General features: G+C 46.2%; 5 protein-coding genes across 6 annotated transcripts, besides 1 other annotated feature; 3 read left to right on the top strand and 2 right to left on the bottom strand.

The window, feature by feature from the left end:
* Positions 1–308: 308 nt before the first annotated feature.
* Positions 309–4680, top strand: TSTA_064080 (zinc finger protein, putative; the record flags this gene model as incomplete). The annotated part of the gene is made up of 8 exons (XM_002340285.1): positions 309–1356; positions 1477–1760; positions 1826–2018; positions 2076–2519; positions 2582–3163; positions 3219–3330; positions 3390–3662; positions 3714–4680. 8 exons carry the CDS (start codon positions 309–311, stop codon positions 4678–4680), a joined length of 3903 nt encoding a protein of 1300 aa, XP_002340326.1.
* Positions 4681–6127: 1447 nt separating this feature from the next.
* On the top strand, positions 6128–10053 carry TSTA_064070 (GATA transcription factor (Ams2), putative; the record flags this gene model as incomplete). Of its 2 annotated transcripts, XM_002340284.1 has the most annotated exons (5): positions 6128–6167; positions 6237–6390; positions 6450–8479; positions 8530–9066; positions 9136–10053. In XM_002340284.1, 5 exons carry the CDS (start codon positions 6128–6130, stop codon positions 9729–9731), a joined length of 3357 nt encoding a protein of 1118 aa, XP_002340325.1. In that variant the 3' UTR covers positions 9732–10053. The 2 variants fall into 2 exon arrangements, with proteins under 2 accessions (XP_002340325.1, XP_002340324.1); XM_002340283.1 differs by having other exon boundaries at positions 8530–10053.
* On the bottom strand, positions 10031–10898 carry TSTA_064060 (ssDNA binding protein Ssb3, putative). The gene is made up of 3 exons (XM_002340282.1): positions 10451–10898; positions 10312–10366; positions 10031–10255 (listed from the first exon to the last, which is right to left on the bottom strand). The coding sequence occupies exons 1-3, from the start codon at positions 10694–10696 to the stop codon at positions 10188–10190; spliced, it is 369 nt and encodes a 122-aa protein (XP_002340323.1). The 5' UTR covers positions 10697–10898; the 3' UTR covers positions 10031–10187.
* A 176-nt stretch (positions 10899–11074) lies between these two features.
* Positions 11075–12832, top strand: TSTA_064050 (microfibrillar-associated protein MfaP1, putative; the record flags this gene model as incomplete). The annotated part of the gene is made up of 2 exons (XM_002340281.1): positions 11075–12451; positions 12501–12832. The coding sequence occupies exons 1-2, from the start codon at positions 11212–11214 to the stop codon at positions 12830–12832; spliced, it is 1572 nt and encodes a 523-aa protein (XP_002340322.1). The 5' UTR covers positions 11075–11211.
* Positions 11589–11646: a sequence feature (CT-rich).
* Positions 12833–12854: 22 nt separating the features above from the next.
* TSTA_064040 (BET3 family protein) lies at positions 12855–14043 on the bottom strand. Its single transcript, XM_002340280.1, has 2 exons — positions 13526–14043; positions 12855–13462 (listed from the first exon to the last, which is right to left on the bottom strand). The coding sequence occupies exons 1-2, from the start codon at positions 13819–13821 to the stop codon at positions 12973–12975; spliced, it is 786 nt and encodes a 261-aa protein (XP_002340321.1). The 5' UTR covers positions 13822–14043; the 3' UTR covers positions 12855–12972.
* Between the last annotated feature and the right edge of the window lie 585 nt (positions 14044–14628).

Here is a 14628-nt window from a genome sequence, read left to right as displayed (position 1 = left end):
GAGAAGACACCTCATCCAAACTCTTATAGCTTGCAGCCTTGCCTGTTTTGTTGTTGTCCTTGAAGCCGACTAAGGCTGACCTCGGGACTGTGGACTCCAGGGCTCTTTATTAGGTGCATATGGATAAAAACGCTGATTTGTTGTTTTTACAAGACGGAACCTTGGAATTGTCATAGCCTCGCTGGAAAGTAATAAGGCAGTTTTTGTGTGATATGGGGAGTAGTTACTTATTCTTTTCTTTTGTTTTCCTCGTTTTCTCTTTCCGCCTCATAAAAATCAGTCTTTCAACATGACCAGCTGTTACAGTCATGGTAAACCGTCCGTTGACCCGTGATAATTTCCACGTTGCGATAGTATGCGCTTTACCACTCGAGACGAACGCCGTTCTATGTTCTCTAGACGAAATATGGCACGATGCCCCCCAATACTACAAAAAGAGCGAAGGAGACCATAATGCCTACCATTTTGGCAGGAGTGGAAGCCACAACGTGGTTGTGGTCACCTTACCTGGCGAAGGGAAAGTAAATGCAGCCGGTGCTGCTCAATCACTGAAAATGAGTTTCAATTCTATCAAGCTTGCTCTGCTTGTGGGTATCTGCGGTGCAGTCCCCTTCAAGAAAGATAGAACAGAAATAATTCTCGGTGACGTGGTCATCAGCGAGGTCATCGTGGACCTTGATCATGGCAGACAATATGCGGGAGGTTTCTGGAGGAAAGATACACTGTTGGACGTTTATGCTCGGCCCAACGAGGAGATTCTGGGGTTGTTACGTACCTGGAAAACTGCGGTAATTCTGGAAAGATTGAGACAGGGGACCAAGGACCACCTCACAACTCTATTGAACAATCCGCACTTGGATGCATGGTATCCAGGTGTCTCAGAAGACAAACTATTTCGATCAGAATACGAGCATAAGCACCATACGAATTGCCTGACTTGTTATAATGGAGCTGCCTGCGACAATGCTCGGACAGCTTCATGCACCAGTCTTTCATGCGATAAAAAAGCACTCGTACCTCGCCAACGATTAGGTGAGTCATTCATCTCAGAGTTTGAGAGTCCAACTCCTTTCATACATTTCGGATCCATTGGTACCGGAGACTCCGTCATGAAGTCAGCTCGACATCGAGACAATTTTGCAGATACTGAGAACGTCATAGCCTTTGAAATGGAAGGTGCTGGAATCTGGGACAAATTCAGCTGTCTCATTATCAAAGGTGTTTGTGACTATGCCGATAGCCACAAGAACAAAAGGTGGCAAGCTTATGCAGCTGCTGTTGCAGCTTCGGTTATGAAGGTAGTCCTGGAATATTACGTGACTCCCCGGAGAGAATCGGGAGCTGAAATTTCAAATGGTGAGTTATCATATTCTGTCCTGTCTCATTCTCTCCGCCAGAGCACTAAAAACTGAATAGATAGCTCCGGAGCACCTTCTGATGCGGTGTTCAATTCTCAGAATGAATCCGATCTCCAAGGCACGCATAGCCCTCAAGCTTTATTTGACAACAAGGTGAAAAGTTTTGAAAGACGCTTCAATAAAGAACAGTGGGATGCTTTCAAAGTTTCCAGTGCTGGCTCCCTGAAAAGACTACTGAAGAAAGTTCAGGATGAGCAAAAGGCTTCAAGATCAATACAGAACATGAGACGAATGGAGTATTTTCTCAAAGCTGCTGAAAGCCTAGATAAACTTATGGAAGAAGTCCTCATAATGCCAGGCTTCATATGCTATATCTGGGGCCCTGCCAAGCTCCTACTTCAGGTAACAATCTTCAAAATTTCTTATGCTCTTGCCATGAAACTCAGATGTTGATGTCTCTACAATAGAGAGCAAAGGATCATCCAGATCGACTCGAGGCCTACCTAACTGCATACGAGAGAATTGGTGCGAATCTCCCAACGTTTGAAACCAGTCGCAACACCTTCAAAGAAAATATGGGACTGCAGAGTCTACTTGCAGAGGTCTTTGACAATGTCCTTGACTTCCATCATAGAATGACTAAACTATACTGCGGCAGAGGTATGACTTCGACCATATTGCCTTTATGAACAGCGCTAATGGCTTGAATATATACAGCACTCAAGGAAAGCTTCAAATCACTCTGGAAAGATTTTAATCATCGTTTTGAACATATTCTTTATCAGCTCGGCTCACATAAAGTGCTGATAGAAGACGAGACTAGAATACCGGTCTGCTCCTTCAGAGACATGGCCGGGAGCTCGAAACTTATCCTCGATCATATTCGACGAATGAGAACAGATGCTTTTGAGTTTGATAGGAAGGAAAGAGAAAGACAAAATAAGATCCACGATGAAGTCCTTGGCTGGTTTTCATATTCTCGGAATCACTCAGAGAGCGACAAAGACGAAAGTGAACATGGCAGATACTGCGACGATCGAAAACAATATTCCAATACTGGTGACTGGATCCTGAGCCATGAGAAAGTCCAAAAATGGCTATCTCCAGACGTACATCATTCAAGCCACTCTATGCTATGGATAAATGGTCGTCCGGGCACAGGTAACGTTATACGGCATTGTCGAGATACTGTTTTTCATACTAATCAGACCTAATATAACCAGGCAAAACCTATCTAGCTTCAATCATGATTCAAGCTTGCATCGAAGATAACACCAGAGCGACAGCCTACTTCTACTGTAGTGAAAATATGGAACGCAGAGCCACTGCTATTGCAGTGCTTCGCGGTATTCTTTTCCAGTTGGAACTCCATGACCCTGAGTTAGCTCCATACTGCCACGAGAAAATGAAGACCTCTGATAGCACAATCTTGTCGTCTTTACAAAGAGCAAGAGAGATTTTGGGGGTCTTTTGCGAAAGGAGCCCAAAGTTATATATCATAATTGACGCCGTTGATGAGTGTGAATCTGGTGAGCAGGCAAAGAACCTGCTGAATATTTTCAAAGATTTGACTCAGAAGTGCGATAACCATTCGCCTGGAAAGCTTCGCGTTCTTTTTTTCAGTCAACCAACTTCCGAGATTAGGAATGCTCTCTCGTCTGCTGATACTCTTACTTTAACCCCGGAACTTACTGTCAACGACATTCGAAAATACTGTCAACACAGAACCCGAGAATTGGAAAAATTTGAATTCGGCAATGAAGATATCAAAAATGTGGTAGAAATAATCTGCACGAGAGCGGATGGTGAATAAGTTCTCAAACATTTCATCATATTATAAGTCCTCTAATTCCTTTCTAGGGATGTTCTTATTTGCAAAACTGGTCATGAACAACCTGGCCAAACAACCCAACCTGGCAAGTTTTCGCAATGAGATTATTAGCACAAGGCTGCCAAATGAAATTGACCAAGCGTAAGTTCTTGGGCCGGTCATACAATGGTTCGTTTCATAGAATGCTAACGAGGTCTCAGGTATGGTCGGATAATGGAGCGTCTCCGGCGAGAACTTGGTGAGGGGCAATTCGAGTACACGAAGCTGTTGCTCGGGTGGTTGGTCTGCTCCAAAAGACCGCTTAAATGGACAGAGGTTCAATCTGCATCCTCAGTAGATCTCGATGTATGGGATGGTTTCAATGAATTGAACATGGATTTCGAGCTACGAGACAATGTACACAAGCTCTGTGGGTCTCTTGTTCAGGTATTTAAAGGAGATCGAGTCGAGCTTGTTCACAGCACTGCAAGGAGGTATACTTGCACATTCAGAAATTTATAATGCGATATGCTGACGGAAACCAGATTCATAATTGAGAAAAGTGGCATAGATATACCTGCAGCAGAATGTGATCTGACCCTCCGATGCCTGCGATATCTCACGCTGAACGTTTTCAAGCCTGATTTAAGAGACGAGGATCTCAAATTATATGCACTTAGTGGGGATTTTGCATTCCAAGATTATGCAGTGTCTACGTGGTTTATGCATATTAAGACAATGGTGGATACAAACCTGGGTCTCATGATTAGGGACCGATCCTCGGACTTCGAAGCTCAGCTCAAGAGAATCTACCATGGGCTTGGTCATTTCGTACAATTTTATGAGGAGAGCTTTCAAGATAAGAGTATACAACAGCAGGCTTATCAAGACTGCGAGGTCTTTCAACAATTCAACTTCCATGCCGATCTCGTCAGGATCTGGGAACACATTCGTTCAGAGCAAAGCAAGGATCTGGTAGCTCGAAACAATGTGAGCATTGATCTACTTAAAAGGGCACTTACACGAAACCGCGAATTGCTCGAAAGGCTGAGTACAAGTGAAGAAGTCGACGTGTCCAAAAAATACGGTGATTGTATCTTCCGATGTCCAAAAGTTCTCTGCTTCTTCTTTCACGAAGGCTTCAAGACAGCTCAAGCCCGCGACAACCATGTGAATCGCCACGAACGACCTTTTCATTGTACAGTTGAGAATTGTACTACAGAAGGATTGGGTTTGGCATCAGAGTCTGCGCTGCGGAAGCATCTAAGAACGTTCCATCCGGAGCAATGTGACTTGAGTGAATCCTTCACCCGGTTGACTAGAAGATCAACGAGTCAGGCACGCTGGAAATGCCATTTCTGCTCTAAGTCCTTCGTAAGAAACCTCATTCTGCAGGATCACTTGTTAACTCACGAGGGCAAGAAGCCATGGGCGTGTTCAGAATGCGGCAGGCCATTTACCAGAAAGTACGACATGACAAGACATGAAAAAGTGCATGAGAGAAGACGCTAGAAAATTTAGAAAAATTGCTGTTTGCGTATTGTCTATTGTCAACCAGAAAATCCAAAATCACTGATGTTCGCCCTCACTTTAGGGTTTTGTACTCAACAAACCGTAAATACCGGTCAAGGCCGCTTGTAGACTGGTATAGTCTTCTCAGTACCACACAACGAATATGAATAATCCATTACGGTAAAGAATAGTAGACATCAGAGTTCAACTTGTGTTACTTGTCGCAAGGCTGAGCACTTAATCTGAGGTAAGCTGACGTCTACGGTCTGCCAGACCAAAATTGGTTACTTCAGGGCTCTCGTGCTCTAGGAAGCTAAAATTGCAGTGCATTTTGCCTCATATTCGAGGTTGCGAATTTAATCGTGGTAAATATATCTATCATGTATTGAAAGACAAACCTTGACATTCAACTAAATAATAGCACCGAGAATCCAACCTTGAAGATTTTATCTTGGGAACCTCCCCTCATACCACATGAACCTCTCTCCTAGCTAGCTATATATCCCGATACTACTCCGTAGATCATCTAGGATACGCGCAGCTTTTTGGTCTAGTTGGTTGAAGCCGCACATTTTGCGAGCCGATATACTAACATGTGTTACTGTTATATCAGTCCTATTCATAAGACAAGTATGCAGCTCGTGACATACCTTTATATTTCCAGCGTAATGTGCTCCAACCTCGATTTCTCGATGTAGAGCAATGAAACCTGACGAAATTAGGTCAAGAAATATCACGTGAAGATATTCGCGCTAGTCCCAAAATAGTAAGCGCAAAACACGACACACGTGACACAGTACTGAGCTTGACGCTCCCGCGACTGTGATTGGCTACAGTCACGTCGCGTGGGAGAAACACGCTTTCTTTCCTTCTTTGAGCTAAAGCTGTTGCTTCACGACATCATGGCTTCCTATCTCAAACCTCGCCGTGCCTGCTTTTTTCCCTCTCCAGCCTCCTTCAACTACTTAATCCCCCTCCATCCCTCTTCTTCCTTTTCTCTCTTCTCTCTTTCTTATTCCTACTTTTCCAGTCCTTCCCCTACGAAGCCGCCGAGTCATCCAATCAATACCTTGCATCGATTCTGCATGAACCCAGTGTCCACTTTACATTCCAGTGTACCTTTTGCCTGCTCAGATCACGGTCTTCACCCGCATCGTGCATACTCACCATTCTCCCAGTCGACGGGATTGATTCCTTGCATAACACGGAGCGCTAGGAAACCTTAGATCCCCTCATCGACTCTCACCGCAACTACTCGTGTGCGACTTTGAAAGGCGTCAGGTACGAAAGGGCTACGTGTGAAATCTTACAGTCTAGCGAGCATTCAGGGATATCTTCCCTGGTCCTTTGCAATTTTCAGAATCACCAACATCCTTACCTTTACAACTATCGTATCATCGTCTCGCCAGAAAACTGCGTATGGTGGAAGACTACTCTTGTGTCCGGGATGGAAGTTCAGGATGGCATCACCGTCCGGCCCATGAGGTGTACGTCAAACCGGATGTTTCGGATATGATTTTAGGCAGCAGCTAACAGGGTTTTGTTACAATTGACAGTGAAAGTTTTATACACATTCGATGATCAAAATAAAACGAACTGCTTGGCTCGATGGCCTCACCTGCTCGATATTCAAACCGCATACCTTGACGAAAAGACACAGATAGGTGTCATTGAACTTAAGACATGTATACAGGCTATTGTGTCAGCGAGGTCAGTGGCCAATTTCATCCAAGTCAGCTAATCTCTTTAGTTGCTAAATCTTCTTGCAGCCCGGAGTTGGTGGCGAAACTCGGCCAGGACTACACAGTTTACGCCTACGACTATTCGGAATATGAGACGCCTCTGGTTGGCCAAGGCATGCTATCCTGGGTTCTCGCCTCAGCATCACCAACGCCCAATGCACCCGCACACCAGTCCAAAACTATTGTCACGGGACGGGTGAGTAAGAACGTCCTTGGACTGTTCTCGAAGGGGGCGCAAGAGACTCTCGAAGTGAAACTACGCCTTGTACCGGTACCAACCTTGATGCAGAGCGAATACCTCGAAAGCATGCAACGCTATCGGGAATTGAGCAATATAATACCGCAAGACTTTGATGCTCAAGCCTGGTCTTCTTTTGTGCAACAAAACCCTCACATCTTTGCAACCAGTCAGCGCTCGCAGTCTAGCCCAGGTGTAAGCGGCCCAATAGATCACTCTGGCATAGAGAAATTTCATCAACTTTTGAGTGAAGGCTCCACGCCCAGAGAGTTCCCTCACCCTCATCCGGATTCTACAGCTTCATCTCCAGTGGATCCTCCAAGCCGGAGCGAGACACCAGTTGGTATGCAGATGATCACCCAAATGTCTAGGCAGCCATCTGCAACGGGTCACGGTCGAAGAGGGAGCGAAGTCTCTATTCGTCCACTGTCCCGGGCATCTGTGCGCGAGTCAGACTTTCAGCGCCCGGGCACAGTAACCCGCCGGGGATCAGTGTATTCAGGTTATGGAAGTGGCGACGAAGCGATGGAACACCCTCCAAGGAAGCGAGCTAAGCTTTTCAGAGCGGATGTAACCGGCAAAGATGACTTGAATATCGAGCGCCAACCTGGTTCACTTCGCGTCGCTGCAAGCACAGCTGCATCTGTTCGGATTCACCGTCCAACCCCAGTCAGTTCCACCCAACACCCGGCTGCAAGTTCTCTTGAAGAACCCGTTCGCCCCCCTACACCAATTTCTCGCACCTCCAATGAAGGACCACGACGAGGCCGCCCCGCTCCGAGCCTACTTCGTGAATCGTCAATCAATAGCACAACGAGCTATAGGTCACCCTATCCTGCATACGATGATGTGCCGTCAACTGATTTGCCAGATGCTTCTCCTGACGATCACCGCTACCAAGGTATTTTCGAATCACAATTCACTATGCCTTCATCTCCGCCTATTATGGATGCAGGACTGCCTAGTCGCTCGAGCCCTGTCCTCCCCCCCTTGCGTAACCCACCTGACTCAGGCTTCATGAGTGCTACACTCGAGGATTTGATGGACGAAGATGGCTGTATCCGCACGCATAACTTATATGACCATAATGATGCAACAGGAATGACGAACTGCGAGCCTACCAAGCAGGCCCACCAAGATCAGGTGACAGGCAATCAAAATTCACAGGCCAATCATGAATCTGTCTCTAGGCAACAGAAAGACGACTATCTTGCTAGTGACAGCCTGTATGAGTCTTTGTCTTCTAAGGAAGCGCCAACGCTCCCGCCTCAACATAGTTCCACGTCTTCGCGACCATCGTCTCGAACAAGTATAAGGCCCGCGCAAAAGCTAGCACCTGCCCCACTCTCTCAGAGTGAGATTGAGCAATTGATGAGCTCAATTCCTGCAAGCGATCCCGTCTTACCACCCTCAAGCTACATGCACCATGCCAATACATGGTCTGGCCCGATGAGTGACATGCCATCCGCTGAGACCCCGTTACCTCAACCGGTTGAAGAGAAGGGAAAAGGACGAAGTGGGGCAGGTGCTCGACGCTCACGTCAGGTTGCGGCTCGACTTGAAAACTGCGTTCGAGACGGCCAAGCTCCTCCGTTTTGCTATAACTGTGGCGCTATCGAGACCCCCACCTGGAGAAGGGCATGGTCGAAACACTTTGAGGGTAGCGAACAGGATGCAAATGACTGCTTAAAGGACCCCATGTGTCTTTTCTGGACTGCGACAGACCGAATTGACGGCGAGAAGGTCACCAAGTTCCGCCTATATAAGAAGACCCTTGGGGATGCGGATAAAGACTTTGACCAGATCCTTCTTTGCAATCGTAAGTCTGTACATGATAAGTTGGTGAGATGTTCTACTAATAGCAGATAGCTTGTGGTCTTTGGCTTCAGAAGTTCAGGTCCATGCGTCCTCAAAATAGGTGGACCAAACAACCAATAAAAGACAAACGGAAACGATCATCTCGGCCACGAAAAGGTCCTTTGACGAATGGTGCAGTTGCTTCCACAAGAATCCGAAGCAAATCCCAGGCGAATTCCGTACCTGGCTCATCTCCAGCCCACACAGATACATCCTCTCCAGCAGGTGACAATGGCTCCCAAGCAGGAGACGACGGGGTCACTCCTGCAGTTGAAAACGAGAACGAAAACGAAGATACCAATGGCTATGCTGATGAGCAATCTAACAAACGCGTTCGTGCCAATAGCGCAGAACCGACATCCAACACACTTCAGAGTCGATGGGACGAGAATGCCGCCATGGAAGCGCTCAAGAGGGCCATCCAATCGAGTCCTGCACGCAACCTGGATGTTCATGTATCGAAATCACATGATGAAAACCTCACGCCAAAGCCTGTGAGGAGAGCTTTGTTCCCGCAAAGCAATCATGATGGTCCCTTGAAGACTTTGGGTGAGTCCCTCTTGAATAGTCCGCGTCGCAGTCCTCGCGTTGCATCACGGGGTTCTGAGAAGACAGTAGCAGACAAAGAAAATACTCCATCTGCTACTAATCGCAATCTCGATGGCCTCTTTGAGAGTCCGTCCTTCGACCTTGCTTTACGAAATACCCCTACTCCTAAGCGACGGATGCCTCGCTCCCACGAACGACGACTATCACTTCCGTTCTGCTCACCTAGCGCCAATAGAACAAAGCAGACTACAAGCGGCCAATCACCAAGCACATCCAGATCAAGGCAGACACGCCCAAACTCTGATAAAGGCGCTTCGACAGATGACACTGTCGAAAACAGAAGTTCGTTTCCCAGTGTGGACGATATCGTTTTGGATAGCTTACTCGACCCGTGGCATTCACTTCCCCAATCAGATATATACGACCCGTTTTCTGATTGGTCACCAACCGGCGAAAACGGAAACTCGATTCTGCAATTTCCAAGCAATTTCGGTGATGATGATGCTCTGATCAATGCTGTGCTCGCGGAGTCGGAACTTCAGAACACGACAGATACGAGAGTCTCCTTTGCGGGAAATACCACTCTCAATGACACGGCTCTACCCCAGTCTAGAAATAACGAACAAGGTCAGGCTGAAGCAGAGGTTACTGTTACATCTAATTGAAGAAACATCGCTCTATCCTCAAAAGCACATGAATTTTACGATTGCAATGTACTCTATTTCTATTTTACTTAAAAGCGACGGTGTAATGGTCTGTTACGATTCTGCATTGTGTTTCATTTACACCCGTTGTGTGTTTTTGCATATTCCTCATTCAGCGTCAAAAGGTCATATGGAGGCTTGATTTTGTTTTATCGTTTTGTGCATGTGTCTCATCCAGTCCTATGATTATAGATGTACTGGTTAGCATGTTGGCTGATTACCTAGTTAAGCTGAATGTCCGAGTTTCAATCAAAGGACAATACGTTCAATTAATGTCTTTATGAAATAAACAGAACTTTGAAAGCTGTACACGACAGTTGTCGAGCAGGTAGGCCCACTGGTACAGAAGATATAAGCTAGTCTTAAACATGATACACTCAAAAGGAAATTTTGTCATTAATTCATTCGCTTATCCTCTTAAGAGTCGTAGAAAATCTCTTTGTATCTATGGGTCACATCCACAACGTGCTCGTAAATCTTATAATCTACCGTCACCAAGTCAGTTGAAATTGAAGAACACCTTTCGTTAAAGATCACTCACCAAAATTCAAAGGACTATCCCAATCTATAGTCGCCAAAACATTGATACCCAGTCCCTACATCAACCAAAAGTCAGAAACCCGGCTCAGAAGCTATACATATTCTCCTTTCTCCCCAGTTATTGATTGTATCAAACGTACCTGCCCACCACTTAACTCAGCAACCTTCCCGACAATCTCCACCAATTTCCCCATTTGCAGATGCGAATCCGGCTTCAATAGTAACGTCACATCTCCATGGTTGCCGCATGTGATAACGGCCGTTTCGCCGCGCAGCGCGGTTACAGTGCCTAGGATGCGGACTGTGTTGATGCGCTGGTTGCCGCCAGATGAAGGGTGGAAGGCTTGAAGGTGAGAGGGGAGGATTCGTGGGGTTTGGAGGGACATTGTTCTTGTTTCTTGTTCAGATGATGGAGATCGCACGATGAGCCCTGGCTGGTCGTTGATTATCTTTCGAATTGTGATTGATGGGGATTTTGCTGAATGATTGATTGCCAGTTAATTAGTGCGGTAGATATGTAGACCACAAGTTTCCAGCTTATTGGAAATAGTCATGTAATGAAGTTGTATTCTTCGGCAATGTGAGGTCAGAAAAGCTCAAGGTTAATGCGGAATAATCGCGGGGTTGGGCGCGTTCCGGCGACGCGAAAGCACGTGATCCAATGAGCTATGAATCTCGGTGCCTGAGGCAATAATTAATTATAGCGCGAAAAAGGTCGAGCTTCGAAGCTCCATCGCATTTTACTAGGTCAATCATTACCATGCGCGCAACAAATTGATTATGCAACTAGAAACCTCAAGCATTCTCTATTGACAGATATTTCAATATTTGCGCCTTGAGATTCAAATTACGACATCTACATAATTAGCCCGCGCTGGTCGCGGCCATTTGAACCGTCACCATGCCACCACAATTTCCATCCTATCACCGGGGCATGACCAAAAACCCGCTGAAACCAGTCAAACGATATCGCCCCGGAAAAGCGCTTGCAGAAGAACATTCATTGAAAGAGGATGATGAGGAGGAAGAGATTGCACAAGAAGAAGAGAGACGAAGACAGGAAGAAGCGAAATGTCGTCAGCAAACACGACCAGCCCCAAAGGCTACTTCTTTTCCGAGCTCTACGGCTGGGAAGGTTACAAAGGAGGTTAAAGATGTGACGCTGGAAGATGAAGATGAGGAAGGATTTATTACAGAGGAGGAAGAGGAAGTAGCCAAGCCGAGCACTATTCAGAAACCGGCCGTTGCTCGTCAGGCGCCATCAGCGGCCGTAGAATTAGAGGAAGAAGAGGAAGAAGAGATAGAGTCAGAGGAGGAAGAATCAGAGGAAGAAGAAAGCTCAGAAGAGGAGGCACCGAAGAGAGTCCTCCTTCGGCCGACATTCATCAAGAAGGACAAGAGGAAAGGAAATGAAGAAAACGGTGATCAAGCTTCTTCTGCACCAGGCGTTGCCGACACAGCAGCAGAAGCAGAGGCTCGCCGAGCACAACGACAGGAAAAAGCAGACTTTCTGGTACGTGATCAACTCGAAAAGGAAGCCATGGCACGACTCGCAGGAAAGAAAGCATGGGACGAAGACGAGAACATTGCCGCTGAGGAAGAAGCTCTCGACGATCGTGACGGTCTAGATCCGGAAGCCGAATACGCAGCCTGGAAACTCCGAGAACTCAAACGCATCAAACGACAGCGCGAAGCAATCGAAGCGGCTGAAAAGGAACGCGAAGAGATAGAACGACGACGAGCCCTAAACCCAGAAGAGCGAGAACGTGAAGATCGGGAATTTATTCAGAAACAAAAGGAAGAGAAAGAAGCTGGTCGTGGTCAGACTGGGTTTATGCAACGATATTTCCACAAGGGAGCTTTCTTCCGAGATGACCTTGAGCGTGAAGGGTTGGATAAGAGGAATATCATGGGAGCTCGATTTATAGACGAAACGAATCGTGAAGTATTACCTGAATACATGCAAATCCGGGATATGACGAAATTAGGAAGAAAAGGACGAACACGATATAAGGATCTTCGATCTGAAGATACGGGTCGATGGGGTGAAGGGTTTGATAATCGACCTCGACGTCCTCGCGACGATGATAAATTCTTGCAGAATGTAACCGATGAGCGATTCTTGCCGGACAGGGATCGTCGTAACGACGACCGTGGAAGAGATGCGACACCCACGGGAGCTAACTTCAGCTCCGTCAGAGAAGACCGTCGCCGTCGTCGATCGTATTCAAGAAGGAGATCTAGCAAGTCTCGCTCCCGCTCACATTCTCCCAGGACAAGAGATTATAAACGATATGATGATGAACGTCCTCGGGACAGGAGTAGGAATAGAGGTCGGTATAGGGATGATTATCAACATGATCGAGATAGGAGAGAACAGCGAAAAAGAAGTCATTCACCTTATGATGATCGAGACAAACGTCGTCGGACCGAGAGTAGAGTGTCGCCTTGATACTCATCCATATGTACATTATCTTTGGCCATTAGCCCTGAAATCTACATACTTAATGCATGACCATTAAATGAAACGTGAAACTTTAATTTGGTAAAACAATGGTATTGGAATATATGCATGTGCTATACTATAACAACAACTGAGATGACCTCTTAGCCATAAAATCTTGACGCCAGAGTCTTTATTTCAAATAAGAAAAGAAACCCATTACTTAACACCAGCACGCTCAAGAACATTTTCCCTCTCCATAACTGTCTCACCAAACCTCACCAAAAACACCGTTCTACCAGGCCACATCTCCGTCCCCTGATTATGAGCCGTCACTTTAGCCTCAAACCCACACCCATCACATACCCCTTCGATAATCCCCGCTACAAAAGCAGCACAATTGAGCATACTCATTTCCTTGGGGACGCTGATATATGTATTGACGAGCGGATCGTTATCGGTGATCATGTATTCATTGGGCGTTTCGGGGGATACGGAGTGTTCAAGGGCGTCGGCGGGGCGTTGGAAGAGGAGACGCCAGAGGGGACCGTGAATGAGATGGAGGAGAGGGAGGATTCGGAGAGGACGGTTTGGTGGGGAGGAGGATGTAGATGATGATGTGAGAGTGGAGGAGGATGTGCTTGATATAGAACGGTAGAAGAGGAGGTCGAGCAGGCGTAGACCTAAAGGGTAGCCTTGTTCATTCAGACTAGTATACTTATGTCAGACATGAAACCCCTTCATTTCGCTTGAAAAGGAAAGGAAAAGTTACCGTTTCTCAAGATCTTGAATACCAGTAACTCTCCGTTGCGCATAAGTCACCATTTCCGCGAACAGGAAGGCAAATGACGCCCGACTCAGATCTGCCTTTTGGCTTCTATTGAGATGTCGATCATATATCGTTTTGCGATTGGAGGGTACTCGAAGACCACCACTTGTACTTGTTTGAATGAGTTGGCTTTGGCGTATTGAATGTTGCTGTTGGCCGTCTGCGTATTGGGTTGATGCTTTCTCTGTCACTGTACTGCTCATCGACAATGTCGATTGGCGTCTTGGAGGCGCCGCCATTGTGATTTTCCTTGTCTCTTATAAACTCGATATGTGTACTGTAAGCGTCGAGCTAATGAGCTTGGTGTATCTCGAGACCTTATGAATCAGCTCGAGGCTGTTCAACTTGGTGACGGGTCCGTTGACAGTTAGAGAAAACAAGACGTGGTGATCTATTATTATGTATTAGCGGAGTCTCGTAATTTAGCCCTCGAGTGAAAACGGTTGAAGCCTCCGAGCCGTGTGATGCAGTTATCAATGTCGGGACACTATCGCAACTTACTTTCCTCTGAACTACATGTACGGTGGAGCAAGCGACTCGCTCCCGCAAGATGCTCCTCCAATGTGAAAAAATGCGATTGGCCTCCAATTGATTCTTCACTCTTCCTAAGTTACGATAAATCAGTTTAAAAGGTACAGTTTACTACAACCATGCGAAAAATGCAAATATGGTCCCCAGAAATCATTTTATTATATATAGAGCCAAGTATCCTAACATATGACCTTTCCACCTCAAAGCCAGCACCAAAACGCAAGCCTATCCCAAGAGCAAATATATCAACGTATTGAAGAATTGCCGACCATAAACTGCGGGATGAATTATCTAATGAAGTCCTATATCTTCAAGAGCAATGAATGTTAGCTCAATTCTTCAGCACGCAGCATGAAAGAAGATTAACGAATCAACTGGAAAAAAAGATCAGACATCCAAGGAAGTAATGCGCACAGAGCACGTCTATGGAATTGGGTTCACGGCGACGGCTAGCGTGGAAACTGCGAATGTGGAAAATGTTTTCATCATAAAAGGATTGCCATGTCGTGTTGTAG

The sequence above is a fragment of the Talaromyces stipitatus genome, genomic scaffold (assembly GCF_000003125.1).
Source record: "Talaromyces stipitatus ATCC 10500 scf_1105507295523 genomic scaffold, whole genome shotgun sequence".
Taxonomy (NCBI): Eukaryota; Fungi; Ascomycota; class Eurotiomycetes; order Eurotiales; family Trichocomaceae; genus Talaromyces; species Talaromyces stipitatus.
Note: the sequence above shows the minus strand (reverse complement) of the source record. Positions and strands in the feature narration are given on the sequence as shown.

Bases quoted from the DNA above. Each gene is read 5' to 3' on its own strand.
- TSTA_064060 (XM_002340282.1), bottom strand. From the start codon at position 10,696: ATGTCCCTCCAAACCCCACGAATCCTCCCCTCTCACCTTCAAGCCTTC. The intron at 10,367-10,450 runs GTACGTTTGATA...TGGTTGATGTAG, and splicing joins CTGAGTTAAGTGGTGGGCAG to GGACTGGGTATCAATGTTTT. The intron at 10,256-10,311 runs GTGAGTGATCTT...TGGTGACGGTAG, and splicing joins GGATAGTCCTTTGAATTTTG to ATTATAAGATTTACGAGCAC.
- TSTA_064040 (XM_002340280.1), bottom strand. From the start codon at position 13,821: ATGGCGGCGCCTCCAAGACGCCAATCGACATTGTCGATGAGCAGTACA. The intron at 13,463-13,525 runs GTAACTTTTCCT...TAAGTATACTAG, and splicing joins ATTCAAGATCTTGAGAAACG to TCTGAATGAACAAGGCTACC.